The following is a 16,258-nucleotide window of genomic DNA, read 5'->3' as shown; positions in this document are numbered from 1 at the left end:
CTACACTAGAGTCGTACCTGTCAATGATGATGGCTCTTTACAATTCAATTTTATAAAATAAATTCCTACTGTAACTTTTTTAACATGTTATTTCTAAATTTAAAAAAGAAAAAAAAAAGAAATGCCAACAGTACGCGGTGTTCCCAAACGGTCACCCATTTAAGTACTGACCGCGCTCAACGTTGCTTGACTTAAGTGATCGGACGAGAACTTGTACGTTAAAAACGTGATTTGACCGTTGGCGATAGAGCCTTTCTTACAAAGGGATGACACGCTTCTTCATCAATTTTCATATTACATTTGTTATATTTTTTAATATGTATAGGTGTATGTAAATCTGCGGATATCCAACATTCAGATTTTTTAGAATAATTAACGGATTCCTACTGTAGTTTCTTTTAATATTATAGCTATACATTGAATTTATTGTATGTTTTCAGATTCTCAGGATCGAATATTTCATTAAAATTTTATAATTATTTATCAAGTGTAATAACGTCTGTTTTCTTTTAGAACCTAATGCAGAAACGTCGATTTGAGCATTTCCGAGTAGAAAAATCTAGAAAGAATAAAGAAATTAACTCTCATCGTCGATGCATGACTTTTTAGAACACCATTTAAATGACGTTTAATACGTAACATTTGAAAAGAGACAATCTCGAGCGTCAAGGATTGTCAAAAATGTCGAGGTCTTCATAAGCTATTATACGAGCTATTATAAGTAAGCAAAATGGATTGCTTAAAGTTACTGGAAACTCTTGATATATTCGGCTGCGCCGGTATTTGCATAAGTACCGAAAGCTCGCAGCTGCTGCAGAATTCGCTGCTCATTTTGCAGACGGAAAATCACTTTCGAAAATGTTACTATTGGGGCAGGATCAATGGGATACAAAACGACTATCACGTCGCGTACGGTTACGAAAAGGATTGCATGAACGGTCAGGTATATTATTACAGGTAAGGAATTTCTTGAATTTTTCGCGAATTGAAGCCCTTTTGAAAAAAGATACTGTTGAGATATAAAGACAAGTTTATGATACATAAAACTTGTCCGTACAATTGTTTTAAATACATTAATAAGAAAAAATATTTGTTAATTAACTTGGTTAAAAATTGTTAATATCACAAAACCAATCTCAGATTTTAGAAGAAAAAAATTAATTACTTTTATAAAAGGAATTTCTATACGTTTGTTTTAATGCTAGTTTTAGGCAAATAAAAATAAATCGAAATAACGTTTATTTCTGACATTTCTTTTTACAGCACAGATGGTATGAATTGGCTACTGCTGCCAAAAGCGACGAAATGCGGACGATTTCTGAGCCCCTTGGCGATTAATAAGTTCGAAGGTGATCCATCCATCGTCACGAACGTTTACGACGTCAATCCACCGTTTCCGCCAAATGAGGATCCTAAGACTTATTACGAGGTAATTGCGAACAATGACTTTTTCTTTAAATTTGCTCTGAGAAAAATCGACTCAAGAAATTTAAGAAATTTGTTGCGACGATTCGGCTTCTTTGAATATTAATGTATCTTAAAAGCATTTTATGTCATTTTTTACATCTTTAGAGGTCTAATTTCTTAGAATTCTAATTTAATCTAATCTTAATGAAAAGATATATAAAAATGACGTTTTAGGATCCTATGCCAAAGGAATTGAAGGAAGAGGATCGTCTCGCGGCCACCGTGGAATCGATTACCGAGGATGCTGCGATCATTCCGCGAGGGGCCTGGTTCAAGTGCCCGAACGGCGATGTGATCGAGAATTCGAGTTTCGGTGGCCTGCGCGAGGTGGACGCCGCGAATCTGAAATCCTATTTGCACGCCCGTCCCCCGAAGCAGAAGTGGAACGTGAATTTGTCGTCCCGGTCCGATTACAATTACGCGCTGGACTTTTTGGACAGCACAGACATGGACGTTCCTCAGGGTATAAAACTTTAATGTCAAAGACAGGGATAAAAAAATGCGTGAAATAACGCTGAACGCGATATTCGACATTGTTTTAAGCGATAAAGTTTGAAGTTGAACGGTATTGATTTAACTTTTCTTTTATGTTCCCGGTCAATAATCTATTATATATAATTTAACATCTATATTTCTGTTTTCAGAATGTTGGAATCTGCAGTTTCTTTTGGGCGGTCGTCTGGCCGTTGTGCACAGCTTGTATTGGCACGGAATGACTTTCTTCCACAAGTTGAACTCTCCTCATCATGGATTTTTATACGTTGGACACGGAAAGAAGAATCTAGATCTTCCGTTTATGATCTGATGCGAGATACATAAACAATTGTGCGAGATTACTTAAATTGTTACGGGGAAACGGCATTAATATAATAAATGATGATGCTACATAATTCAAATTTCAAGCGTAAATTTATAATATAGAAACGACGTCATTTTGGTCATTTAGTTTATTTTAATGCAATATGTGGTCAGTAAAGCGAAGCAACGCGATGAGTTGCAAGAGCGAAACCACCCGGTTGAACGATCGGTTAATCGATACGTCGATGTAATTTGTAACGCTATTGTCCTTAACGTCCGTTTCCCGTCACAAGAATCCGTTGTTCGCTCGTATTCCTGCGCGTATTTATTTATGTCCGCTTTCGGCGACGTCCTCGAATTCGCGACAATGTTAAATTTCGTGCTTCCTGCGGAACGCGTGTGTGTCCTCGCATTGATTTGTCGGTCGGGATTCCGCGAAGAAGAAATTCGGCGTGGCTTATAGTTGGAACGACTTGAATCGCGAAGAAACGATCGAGTTCTAAGAGTTGCATATTTATAATTCTCGTTTTAATGTAAAATTTACTTTACTTTATTTTAATAGTTAATAAAGTATTATACAATAAAAATATTGTATTTTGCATTTTTGTGAAGACATGCATAAAAAAGATTAATATAAATGGATTTGTATAAACAATTATTAATATCAAAATTGTATATAAAGATTAACTTAATAATTTTATTTATAAAAAGTTCGGTTAAAAAGATATTTTAAAAAGAGATGTACAAATGTGTCATATATAATTTATTGTATATAAAATAATATAAACAAATGCAGTTTTAATATTATTTAATTTTTTTATATAATTTTTTAAATATTATAATGTACGATATAACTTATTAAATAATAACTTGTTAATTCCCCGTAATCTATTTTAGTTTACCCTGGTGGAAAAATGTCTCAGAAGTTTTCATATTATTAATCAAAATTTTTATAAAAATTTTTTAACTTTCTCAGAATGCTCAGAATTTTTCAGATTTTTATACGAAATTTTCATCCAATTATTTCTGAAAGTATCTGTATTTTTTATAAGTCTCAATTCTTACAAAATTTCTGAGAAAATATAATAAGAAATTTCTTTCAACAGGGAAGGAGACGCGTGATCAGCTGTCGCGTGTGAAACAATAGGTATCGAGTCCTTCTTGAAAGTACTTGAGAAGGACTCGATAATAATAAGTCAAAGCTTATTCGAAAGTAAAATATAAACATGACTGTAGACACGTTATGACAAACCACACGCGAGATCAACATAGTAAGTTAAACAAAGAAAATTGTTCTCACATTTATAATGTTTATTACCAACACCGTCGTCAGTTTAAAGTGATCTCTCGAAACGAAAAGGTCGCGATTCTATAGACAGACTTCTGGCATTTGTAACTGGTAAGCATTAATCACAGTTAATTTCAAATTTACCAGTGTCATTATAAATTCTAAGTATCAAATCATTTTAAACTTTTTCCAGGATTATATATACATAATTAATGTCATATAACCGTACTTATAATTCGAGAAATATACACAGATATGCATTGAATCATTAACAATACATAAGTATTTTAAAATAATAATCTTAAAAATAAATTATTATATTTATAGTGTTATCTGAACTTGCTTCAATCTTACGTGTTAACCTTATTTGTATTGAGCTGGACTTAAATTTTACAGTGTTTCCATAAATGAACCATTTAATATATTCTTCATTACTTTTCACTTATTCCATTCAAAAATGCCAAAATTTATTATTTCAGTAATTATATGTAAAATTTATTTACTTGCTACTTGCTATGATGAAAAACGGATTTCGAAATTAGAAAGTTTAATCTCGTATCACAATTAGTAACACAAAGTCTATTAATGTTATCTTATATGTAATTCGAGCAAACGACAAATATCCGTGCAAAATAATAAAGAACAATAATATTTTATAATTAACATGGTATTTTGCGAGATGCCACACATTAAATGTAACTAATTGTTTTCTTGTGCAAAATTTTTATGATTTAGAAGACTGCAAATCTTTGATGATTAATCAAACGGTAGCAACGTAGTTAACATAATTTAAAAAGTCAACTATTATACTTAAAATGAAAAAATGTGTGATAAAGAAATTTTTAATTTATCTAAAGTGTATTAAATATTTGTAATAATAATGTATTGGATTTAAACGAAAGGAAGATCCCCGTCAAATAGGGAAACAAAAAATTTAATCTCAATTTTAGTTTGTTACTCAATCACAAAAAGTCTTTATTGTATCGCGAGATTTTTAAAATAAGAGAAGCATTAATGTTTAAATTAAACTGACATAAGAGACAAAGAAAAGTAACATATATAGAATAAAATATAAACTGAATTATTTGTCATCAAATACGCTTAGCCAAAACAAAAATTACAATTAATAGCATCAAAGCGTACAAATTTCAAAAACGCCCCGAAAGCATAAAATTAATTGTACAATATAACGGAATATACATACAAAATTGTTATAACGTTTTCCTCTATTTACAAATATTTACTTTAAATTTCATGTTTCTTTTTCTTCTAACTTAGGCACATTTCTACAAACACCACTGAACCTATTTAGAAAATTACAATGGAAATATTTATATTATTATTTAATGTAATGTTCATTATGGCTTCTGTTTGCGCCGAATTTAATGATCTCTTGTCGAATTATACAATACCGAAGCATTATAGAATTTGGTTGGATATAGACGTTGAAAAGAATATCTTCTATGGAAAATCTAATGTCAACATCACCATTTATCAACAAACGAGTGCGATATATTTGCACTCGATATATTTGAAAATTAAAAATACAACAATTGAAAATATTGATATGGGTGAAAGGACCAAGCATATCGCAGATACATATTTTTCCATTGAAAAAAGAGAAGTTACGTGTATTAATTTTAACTATGATCTATCACCTGGTAATTATACTTTAAACATGGAATTTATGGGCAGCATATCTAATATGAGTGACTTCAAAGCTGGTTTCTTCAAGACTCCGTTTATAAACGAAAAAGGAGATAGAGAGTGAGTAGATTTAAAACTAACAAGAACATATACATGAATATATTCATTAAAAAAAAATTAATAATTAAATGTTTATATCTAAATGTTGACTATTTTAACCTATTATAAAAAATTTCATAAATATGCTATTAGATATAAAGAATGTGTAAAAAAACACTCTAAAATATTTTAGAGAATTATAAAGAACGTCCTAATAACTTCAGTTAAAGATAAAGAATACGTAATTGAAATTATTTACACATAATGCAGAACATTACATCTGACATTTTTTATTTGTTTATTTCCTTGTCATCCTTCATTTTGTTATTACTGTATAGATTGTATTTTTTAATGTTTTTAATATAAATAAATAATATATTGTTTAGTATAATTTTTGTAATACTTTCTTTTACGCTATAATTACAAAATACATGAAAGCATGTAATGTATGTAACCAATTAAGAACAAAAGTACCTATCCGTCATCTTAATCCAAGCTTATCTTTATCCGTATCTTTAATTTAGAAGATAATATTTAAAAAATTTAAAATTTAAACCATAGAAATATCAAATGTTGAAAGAAGCGCTAATTGTTATATTTATATAAAATCTTTACATTTTAAAAACAATTGTGAATTTTATGTTACGTATATGTTGCATACTATAAAGATATCTTTATGTATTATAGTATATTATACTGTGATGTATAGAATAGTGTAAAGATATAAAATAATAATAAGAAATAGACATCAAAATATTAAGGAAGAAATTATTTCTTAATTGTAACACGTAATCATTCACATTCCGTTAGTCCTATGCCATATTTTAATACTAACACAGATTAATAATTTATTATTATTTGAGATATTGTTAAAACTCGTAGATGGTTTGTCGCATCACGTAACTGGGCTACTGGAATACGACGAACATTTCCATGTTGGGACGAGCCAGGAATAAAAGCTATATTTAAAATTATCGTACAGCACCACAGAAAGTACACGGTTTTATCGAATACGCATTATAAAAAGAGAGTCCGTGTTAATAATGACATTGTAGAAACACACTTTGAAGAAACTCCTGCAATGTCCGCTTATCTTATAGCTGTAGTGTTGTGCAATTTGCCTGAAACAATTGTCATTGGAAATGTAAACTTGAGAGGCAAACAGCAAATTGAACATAATTTAATGTTTACAAGTCGCGTTATAACAAACGTTACGAATCAATTGAATATTTATCCAATGCAACAACATTTCGCGGTTCCAGGCTTGATAGATGATGGCATGGCAAAGTGGGGACTTATACTTTACAGGTAACATATATATGATTAGATATTTTTTAACTGCAATCAAACATTAATGCATAACGGATTAAGAGATAGATTTACTTTTGCTTTTTTAACGAAATAATTCAGAAATTTGTTTATTTTCATTGTTTAAATTGGTTTCATTACATGATTGTACATACATAATATAATTTTAGTAATATATGTGCATAACTGAGATGTAAATTTTGTTTCTAAAAAAAAAGCAAATTTATTTTATAACTAAAATAAGAAATTTACTAAAATAAAATCAGTACAAAATATACATTTGTTTCATTGAGTTGACCAATTATAATATAAAGGAGTTATGACTATTAAACACTTCCTTCTTTTGTATTTACTTTTGTGTAAGGTTTAGAGAAAGTGTTAATTTTAAGACTCACTTAAATGTCGATTTGTTAAGTTAAAAGGTGTCAATGCGATATTCATCGATGACAGCATGCCACAACAGATAAGTGGTTGATTGTTTAAAAAAATATGTGGCAATGAAAGATTTTTAATAGTTATTACAGAACATTTTTAACAGTTAAAATTATTTTTGTTTTCTAATTAGTTAATTAATTTTAACAGTTTCATGTACAATTTTTCTTATAGCAATTACAGATATATGATAAGTTGTAAATATATATTTTTTAATGTATTTAATATTTTTTCAAATGTTTTGCTAGGAATTGTGGTAAGCTGAAACGTAATCATACTATTAGAGGTGTAAACTATAGCAAAAGTTATATATAAAATTTTAAATATATTTTTTATAAAGTTACATACTGAGATTAATAATTATTTTTTTAATAAATTGAGTAAACAGTATTAAATAAAAATATATTACAACTTATTCTCATATCTATTAAAATAAAATGATATTTGCTTATCTTTATTTATTCTGAATTACATTAAGTCTGAGTAATATTTGAATGCAAGTAATTGTGATATATCAAATAATATTAAGGAAATAATAAATAAAGCAACAAGGTAAAGAATAGTTTAAACCAATGCAATATATATAAATTTTGACTTTCAGAGACGAAGATATTATTTATGATGAAGAGAAAGATAATATTGCTCGCAAAATAAAAATAACGTGTTTAATCGGACGCAAAATAACACGACAATGGTTGAGTTCTATTACAAGTCCATCGTGGTGGTCCCACTTCTGGTTAAATGAGGGTATTGCTACGGTTCTTTTTGCATCAAAAGTCATTGATAAGGTTAATTGCTTATACATCTCTTATAATGTTTTACTTAAAAATGGAATGCATGCGCACTTTTTCAAAATGTTATATACTGGTGGAGATTTAAAAAATCCTATTTCAAGTATTTTCAGTGCTATCTACAAAATTGTAAAATACTTACTTTAAAAGTATTTATGCATATTTTTAATGAAATGTCAAAATAACTGCAGTAACAGCGTGCAAGTGGTGCTGTTGCATATTGCTATAGTTAAAGCATTCGCTCAAATTAAATTAAAATATTCCATGATTACTCTTATCATCACGCAAGCTTTTGTTTCTAGATTATTCCAAATTCTCGCATGTCGGATTTGTTTGTTGTCCAAATTCTGCAAGAATCCCTCTATTTGGACGGCCAAGGAATTATGAAACCTCTTACATCGTGGGAACAAAAAGGCAACATGATCTCTGATATTAATTCAATTTTTTCTTTCTCCTATTATATCAAAGGTAATATAAAGAAGTACAAGATGTAAAAAATAAAATTTACAAAATTACAAATATTTTATCACTGTTAATATATTTAGTTAACTATATCTAATTATTTTATAATGTTATTTGTCATAGCACCTGCTATATTGCGCATGTTGCAACATATAGTTACAGATCAAGTGTTTCAGATCGGTATCGATATATATTTAAAAAAACAGTGAGTATATATTTTTGTTCTTTTTGCTCTGTCTACATATATTGTTTTCAAGTTTTTCCCGTACTTATATTAATATATATATTTTTTTTCTTTGAATGTGATTTACTTATCTCTTTCTCTATTTTCTTTCTACATGTCCACAACCCTGAATTAATTTTTTTTTTTTTATGATTAGTTATTCCTATTATAATACTTCCTATTTTTACTTAATAATAGTTTTAAGAATTTTTTGTTTTTAGTTTTTTTTCTTATTTTTTACGTTTTTCACTAACTTACATTTCATTATTTCCTCTTAATTTTTTTATTATGTTTGCTATTATTTATATTTATCTATTCTTTTTTCGTTCATTTTTTTTAAGTTTAACTTATTTCAAAAATATTCTGATAATTTTCTTCTTGTTACTTTTAATATCTAATCGTGATTTCAATATATTAATGCAATATATTATTAACTCACGTATTTCTTTACTCTTTTCATCTCTAAGTGAGTGCATATTTTTCTTAAAATTTATTTTTAAACAAGTTATATTAGATTGTATAATATGAATTATTTCTATCTATTTCATCTATAACTTTTTATCATTTTGTAAGTTAAAATTATGTATATAAACTGACATCAGCTGCTAACATACAGAAATAAATTAAGCAATAAATTTTACTTTTTAATGTAATATGTGTTGTAATAAATATATCAATATATGTGATTAAATTTTGCGAATTTTCTGTTAGATCAGCTACGCCGGATGATTTCTGGGCTGCCATGCAAATTGCTTATAATAAATCGTCAACAGTCATATCACCAAAAATTAACATAAAAGAGATAATATATCCTTGGATAAGCCAAAATTATTATCCTATACTAAATGTAACATGTAATTATAAGAATGAAAGTAATTCTATCATAAAGATGAAAAATGCATCAGAGACGTGGTGGATACCTTTGACATATACTACGCAATCGTTCTTCAATTTTAAAACTTTACCTGACGTAGTTACTTTTGAAGATAAGCTCCCTATACCTATACTTTTTAAAAATGAATGGATAATATATAATTTGCAACAAACTGGTAAGTATTGAGCGATTATTTTCTTTATATATCTTCACATTTATTTCGCATAATAAAAATCTAGCAAAACAATAAAGAAGAGAATTTAACTCTAATCAAATATATCAATGTCAAGGTTATTAAATTAATTTTTTTATACAGTTTTACTATAAATTTAATTTTTTATTTATAAGCATTCTTTTTAAATTATTTAAATAGGATGCTTATATATGTATAAGCATCAAAATTACATTAATTTAGAAAGACCGAAATCCATAATCTGAAACGTCTTGACAATAATCTGACCAAAATCAATGATTGTATCGTCATGGCAATGATAGGCATTCAGATCAATTAAAATTCTTAATTGTTCATTAATTTCTGACGAAATAAATGTCTCTTATTCGGTTTAATTTTTTATGTTATACGGTTAATTTTAGATTATATTGTTTTATTGCCAAATTTAAATTATTGCAAATGCACACATTTATACATTTTACGAAATTATTTTATTGGAGCACTTATATTCGGTAAATGTCTTTTCAAATACATTATAATAAAATTGTTAAGCATTAATTTAATAAATTTTCAAAACTATTTCTTCAAAAAAGGTAAAGAAAGGCGCTAAGTGCATATTGATCAAAGTATATATGTATATGTCAACCAATTATATATACTGTCTACAAAATATTGAATGTTATAAAACGTGATATAAATTGTTGAAAATGCATCAGTAAGTTCAATAATACACTACAGCTACATAATTTCAATAAAAACCATTGTAGAAGTATTTAGCTGTAATTGTAAAGCCAAATACCTTAAATATATATATGATATTGAAATAGATGATTTAGAAGTATATTTCCACAAGAAATTCTTAAGTGTGTGATAGATTTATTTTAATAGAATAAAAGGCCTAATTAAAAACAATGTATAAAATAAAAAAATATTATTGAAACAAGTAGTTACTTAATGCAAGAACTTGCTATGTCTAGTAAAAAAATAAGCTAACTTGCTTAATTTGCTATAGCATATATAGCATCGATAATATTATTTTATCAACGTATTAAATAAGTTTATATGCCATTCTTTCCTATTCAATTTAAACCCAGTTTATGAAAAATATATTATTGTATTATATAAATTTAAATTTGAAATGCATGTAATGTAAATGCGTTATTACTCCAAAAGCAAATATTAATGAAATTATATCATGTTCATAGTAAAGATGTTAATTAAATTTAAATTAGATCAAATGAATATTTTTATTATATAAAAATATTTTAAACTCTATTTTAAGCGCCAAGTTTTTTGTGTTAAGTATTTTTTTATTTTAAAAACATATTTTAATTTTTTTTCCTTTTACTCAAATGTTTCTTAAAATTTTAGGTTTTATATTTATATTACAGAGCAAATATATTATATTTTATTGGATATAATATTTTAATGTCAGCATATAGTAATAAAACAATTATGTGTATAAATTTTATTTCAGTTGCCGCATTTGATGATTACTTTCTTAGAAAGAATAACAGATTTAAACAACAAGCTTATAATATATTTCTCACGTAAATGTATTTGCTCAAAATTATGATACACTTTTATTGTGATGTCTATTTTCATATAATAAAACATCTTAAAATATTTTTAAAGTATCTAATTTTATTATTTTTAAATTTAGAGCGTATGAACAGTCAACTTTTTATAAGTAATGTATACATTGTAAGTGTACATTCAACTGATATGTATATACACTTTATTGTACTTATGCACGTGGCACCTTTCTCAGTTCCTTTTATCTTTTTTCGGATAAGATTTAATGGTCAATGACATTAACTCATATTACAACAGGATATTATCGTGTCAACTACGATACTAAGAATTGGCTAAAAATTGCACGTTACCTCAATTCTAAAAATTATAAAAAAATTCATGTTCTTAATCGTGCTCAAATCATCGACGATGCGTTTTATTTTACCATGACGAGCCAGCTCAATGCCTCTATATTTTGGGAACTTACAAAACATCTACGACAAGAAACAGAATATGTAGCATGGTATCCTATGATCAAAGTTCTTGAACGCATATCTTACATCTTCCATTTTCCAGATGAAAGTGAATATTTCAAGGTAAAAGATGTTGCTCAGAAAAGTTGTTACATCTCAAACATTACATGTTTGTAATGAAATAACAATTGTGACGTAAGATTTAATAAAATATCCTATATAGTGGAACAAAATGTTAGCAGCATGCGCGCAGATTTTCAGCAAATGATAGCGAGACCGCATATCACCTTATGGAAAAGTAATATCGGTTAAATTGTTTAAAAGCTGGATATGTTATAGTTTATGATTGCCTGATAAAAAATCCCAACGAGCACAACCTTCGAAAATAAACAGATACAAATCTTTTTCTGTAACTGTTCGAAAACCGATGTATTAGATTTACATATGCTGGAGATATATTGACTAGTTCGATATTACACATGTGGAAATTATGTTATGTATGCGCGCGCGCATGTGTGTGTGTGTTTCGAAATAGCATGGGGTTTGTAATTATTATGAGTGATACAAATTTGTACAAAATGGGTACTAAATAATCCGATAGGTCCAGTTTGATTTTACTGATTTGGTTCTGCTAGCATAATCTAGAGGTGTTCGGTGTTTTCTCGTGCTCATGATTGCATGTGGGTAACGCGACAACGTCCGCAGTAACACGCTATTTGCTTCTGCCGAGAACTTTTATTTTTTCAGTTCGCGAATTAATATATAAATAAAAAATTATATGTTTGACTAAAAATAGTATACGGGATCAGATTCATGCCACTTCCACGCAGTTGTTCTTGAGTAACGCCAAGTGTATGAAATTTCGACTTTTAAACGGTCATCATTTTGGATGGAGATGTCGTAGCGACTTGTTCGGGTTTTGTTTCTCTATAAAGGACCTTTTAAATGAGCTCTTATTTGAACCCGAGAACCGTTTAAAATTTTCAATCCCCATCCTGTCGTCACGCACCTGAAGGCGGGAGATAGTAGCTTTTTTTGAAATATTGGAACAAATGTTTCACTGTTTTACTTTCTGATATTTTTATTTCTACAAAAGTTATTTGCAGATTTTCACACTATTGATAAACTTTGTATAATAATAAAAAAAAAACTGAGAAATTTTCTAATCAAATTGCATCTATTTTTTTGAAAAAGTATTCTTAAGTATACGTGTATATTCGCACGCTCCATCGCTTTTTTGTACATAAATTCATAAAAAGTTTTAATACACAAATAAATAATTTTTATAACTTTACAATATTTAGACGATCATACTCGAACAATTGGAACCGTTTCTTCAAACAATAGGATACAACGAGAATTGGAACGACAGTTATTCTATAAAATGTTTAAGACAAGAAGCTGTAAAATGGGCATGCGTTCTCAATGATTCTAGCTGCAAGACTATGGCCTTAAATAAACTGCAACAACACTTAACAAATCCTGTGTAATTTAAACGTTCTTTTTTAACCATACATTCGTATTACTTAATACAATGCCTGATACAGTAATTTAAAAATATTTAAAATATATACATGTAAGATTCTAAACTAACTTTCATATCTTGTCTTTTCAGACGTCATAAACTCTTGCCGGGGTGGAAGAAATGGACATATTGTAATGGTTTATTGATAGCTAATAAAACTGTTTTAATGAGTGTATATTATATATATGCAAAAGAAATTCGATCTAAAAAAGATACAAAAATAAGTTTAGAGTTTCTGACTTGTTCTAAACATTTTTACATGAATTCCATCATCATGTTTGAAGATATAAGAGAAGAAACTATCAACAATATTAACTTTTTTCATTACAATGTTGCGAAACATGCAAAAGATAATTCAGTACTTGATTATATATTAGAAAATTGGGAGAAAGTAAAACCAAAGTAAATTATTTTCTTCCGTATAAATATATCTGCTTGTTATTACGATAGTATATTATACATATACATACAAATTAAAAATTGGTTATTTTGTTTTTACAGGGAAATTAAAATGACTACAGCATTAATTGATATTATAAACCACGTGTATTCTAAGGAACAACTTGATAAGGTAATATCAACAAACGTTATTGTTGCTCATATGTTATCTTTCCATTTCATCAACCTTATAAGACTTTTGTGTATTCTTAGCATAATCAATTTAATTGTAGTGAGAGAATAGTTTTATAAAAAATAACTATAAAACTATAATAACAAGTATAGTATACGTAAGACTAATATTATTTAAAAATAATATATATTAAAATAATCTGTTTTAGATAATGGAATTTGTGAAAAATCTAAAGCTTGAATCGCTGTTTATAGATTATTCTATTCTCGAGTCCATTGACTCAATATTATTTAGCAAGGTAAAGATATTTATCATAAATTTGAAAGTATTATCACATTTACATAAAAACATAGCATCAGTATTTATTATTGATCTTGTGCAACTCTGCATGTCGCATATACACTCTTGATTACACACGTCATAGACGTGTACATATGTGTATGACATACATATAATGTTCAACACAATATTCTTGCATTTTCCTTGCAACATAGTTTTTATATCAAATTTAATTAATTTACAAAATCACGGGTGCAACTACGTGGGCGTATATGCATACGTACGTATGTATAGTTACGTAATACACATTCAGAAATTTTCTTAGTTTTATCAAACGTGGAAGAATATTGCAAATATTGTCTATTATAATTATTTATTTGTTAACAACATACGGAATAAATTATAAATGTATTATTTGGTAACATATTAATAATATGGAAATTATATTATAGATTAAGGAATGTATTAGAAACAACGTAATTAACCTAATTTTGGATATTCACAACAAGATTGATGTACGTTTGTCTCAAATCGAGAATCAGAAAAACACTTTTCTTTCCGTGTTTGGAATCAGTTCAGCCAGCCAAAAAATGGAAGACTGCAATGCTTGATATCATATTGTATTCAACAACATTTAGGGTGCATTCCGTTTCATGCTTGATGCGCATAATGCATCATTTATTCTTGTTTAATAATCTGTGAACAACAAGAATGAATAAAGCGTTATGCACATTATGCGTGAAACGAAATGCATCCTTAGTAATAAAGTAAAACAACAGCATCATAGATTTCTGAAAAAATTGTATTCAAACATTTTTATGTGTTTCTTATATTACTCTAGTATTTATTTAGATTTATATATTGTTTATCCATTGTCCATTATACTTATGAGTTTTATAGTTATTTCTGTGACTACGTAGAATATCTTAAATATTATTATAAGAGTCTCTTTTTCTCTCACTAGTTATTTTAATATATCATGTACATACATATATGTTTATATATATGTGCATGTGTATATAAATATAACATATTATTTTAATAACTTCTACAAATACATATAATATATTGGTGATAATTATTAATATTAATAATAACACAAATATTAGTACCTATGTTACTTATATTTATAATATAATGTGTTGATATTATTATATATTTTAGTAATTAATAATATATGATTATTAATATATAATTAATGTAATAAATGTTTAATTATATTATTAATAGCTTTGTCTTAATGTTGATGAGATATTAACAATATATGTTAACATGTTATATTATTTAATGTATTAAATTTAAAATACTAAATATCTATTTTAATATTTTAAACTTTATAATAATATTTATGATATATTATTTAAATTAAATTGCATTGTTTTATGTTAGGAATTTAATTTTTTATATTAAGTTTACTTTCTTTCTCTTTATTGATATGTAATTTATATAGTTAATAAATTTTTGGCATTTTTGATGTTCGACAATATAAAGTGTTTATTTCTGATTTACACAATAAAGACTTTATTCTTATACTATACTGCCTCTTTCTTATTGTAATGGCTTTTTTATTGTCTGATTCATCTCTGATATAGAGATAATTAAAATTTTATAAACCTAACAAAGAATTATACGCAAGAGTAGCCTTCTCCGTTTTTGATGCGTTTTTAATATATTTTGCTTTAAATCAAAATAAAGGATATATATTTTTTTATATGTTTCCAATCATACATGTATCGAAAATTTTGAAGCCACTGATTGAAACAACGTGCAATGTTGATATAGATCACAACTCGGCCCTTCGTGTAAAGATATATGACGTCTCGTGCTAGGTGTGTACTTGTTGCGAGACACGATAACGTGTTTCTTGATATGTCTGGTGCAATCGACATATCTATTTAGATGTAATTTATGTATATGCTTAAATTTATAAACGTTCATATTATATCCATATTCTAAATGTGTGTATATATTATTTCATAACATTGAGAATAAATTAAACATTGTTAAATATAAATAAAAATGTTAAAATAAAAGAACAATATTAATTATTTGATTTTAATGCCATTGCAATTGGTTTCAAATACTTAAAGCTTTTTTTAAAATAATTTTAATTTTATTATATTTGTACACACACTATATGTACATCTTTGTAAATGTATTTCTAATTAAGATAATATTAGAGTTCAATGCAAGTTTAAAAAAAATACAATTTATTAGCGTTTTATTTTAAATTTAATTATTTTACAATTGTATATAATTTTACATTTCCGATAAACAAAAGCTTAATTTCAAGTTTGCATTATTCTATCAATAATAATAATAATAAAAAAATTA

The 16,258-nt window shown here is 27.2% G+C and overlaps 2 protein-coding genes and 1 pseudogene across 2 annotated transcripts; 2 read left to right on the top strand and 1 right to left on the bottom strand.

Annotated features, from left to right (window-relative positions):
• Positions 1-122: 122 nt before the first annotated feature.
• On the bottom strand, positions 123-243 carry LOC112454102 (annotated as a pseudogene).
• A 406-nt stretch (positions 244-649) lies between these two features.
• Positions 650-2,294, top strand: LOC112454101 (radial spoke head protein 9 homolog). The gene is made up of 4 exons (XM_025015319.1): positions 650-957; positions 1,264-1,429; positions 1,642-1,930; positions 2,112-2,294. The coding sequence occupies exons 1-4, from the start codon at positions 731-733 to the stop codon at positions 2,270-2,272; spliced, it is 843 nt and encodes a 280-aa protein (XP_024871087.1). The 5' UTR covers positions 650-730; the 3' UTR covers positions 2,273-2,294.
• Positions 2,295-3,582: 1,288 nt separating this feature from the next.
• On the top strand, positions 3,583-14,620 carry LOC112454059 (thyrotropin-releasing hormone-degrading ectoenzyme-like). The gene is made up of 13 exons (XM_025015249.1): positions 3,583-3,664; positions 4,832-5,320; positions 6,182-6,607; positions 7,641-7,827; positions 8,133-8,298; positions 8,416-8,497; positions 9,227-9,564; positions 11,395-11,672; positions 12,854-13,035; positions 13,165-13,476; positions 13,576-13,645; positions 13,854-13,943; positions 14,377-14,620. The coding sequence occupies exons 2-13, from the start codon at positions 4,875-4,877 to the stop codon at positions 14,533-14,535; spliced, it is 2,736 nt and encodes a 911-aa protein (XP_024871017.1). The 5' UTR covers positions 3,583-3,664; positions 4,832-4,874; the 3' UTR covers positions 14,536-14,620.
• Positions 14,621-16,258: the final 1,638 nt, after the last annotated feature.

This window comes from Temnothorax curvispinosus, unplaced genomic scaffold (assembly GCF_003070985.1).
Source record: "Temnothorax curvispinosus isolate PA1 unplaced genomic scaffold, ASM307098v1 QBEX01004775.1, whole genome shotgun sequence".
NCBI classification, from domain to species: Eukaryota; Metazoa; Arthropoda; class Insecta; order Hymenoptera; family Formicidae; genus Temnothorax; species Temnothorax curvispinosus.
This window is presented reverse-complemented; position numbering and strand designations above follow the sequence as displayed.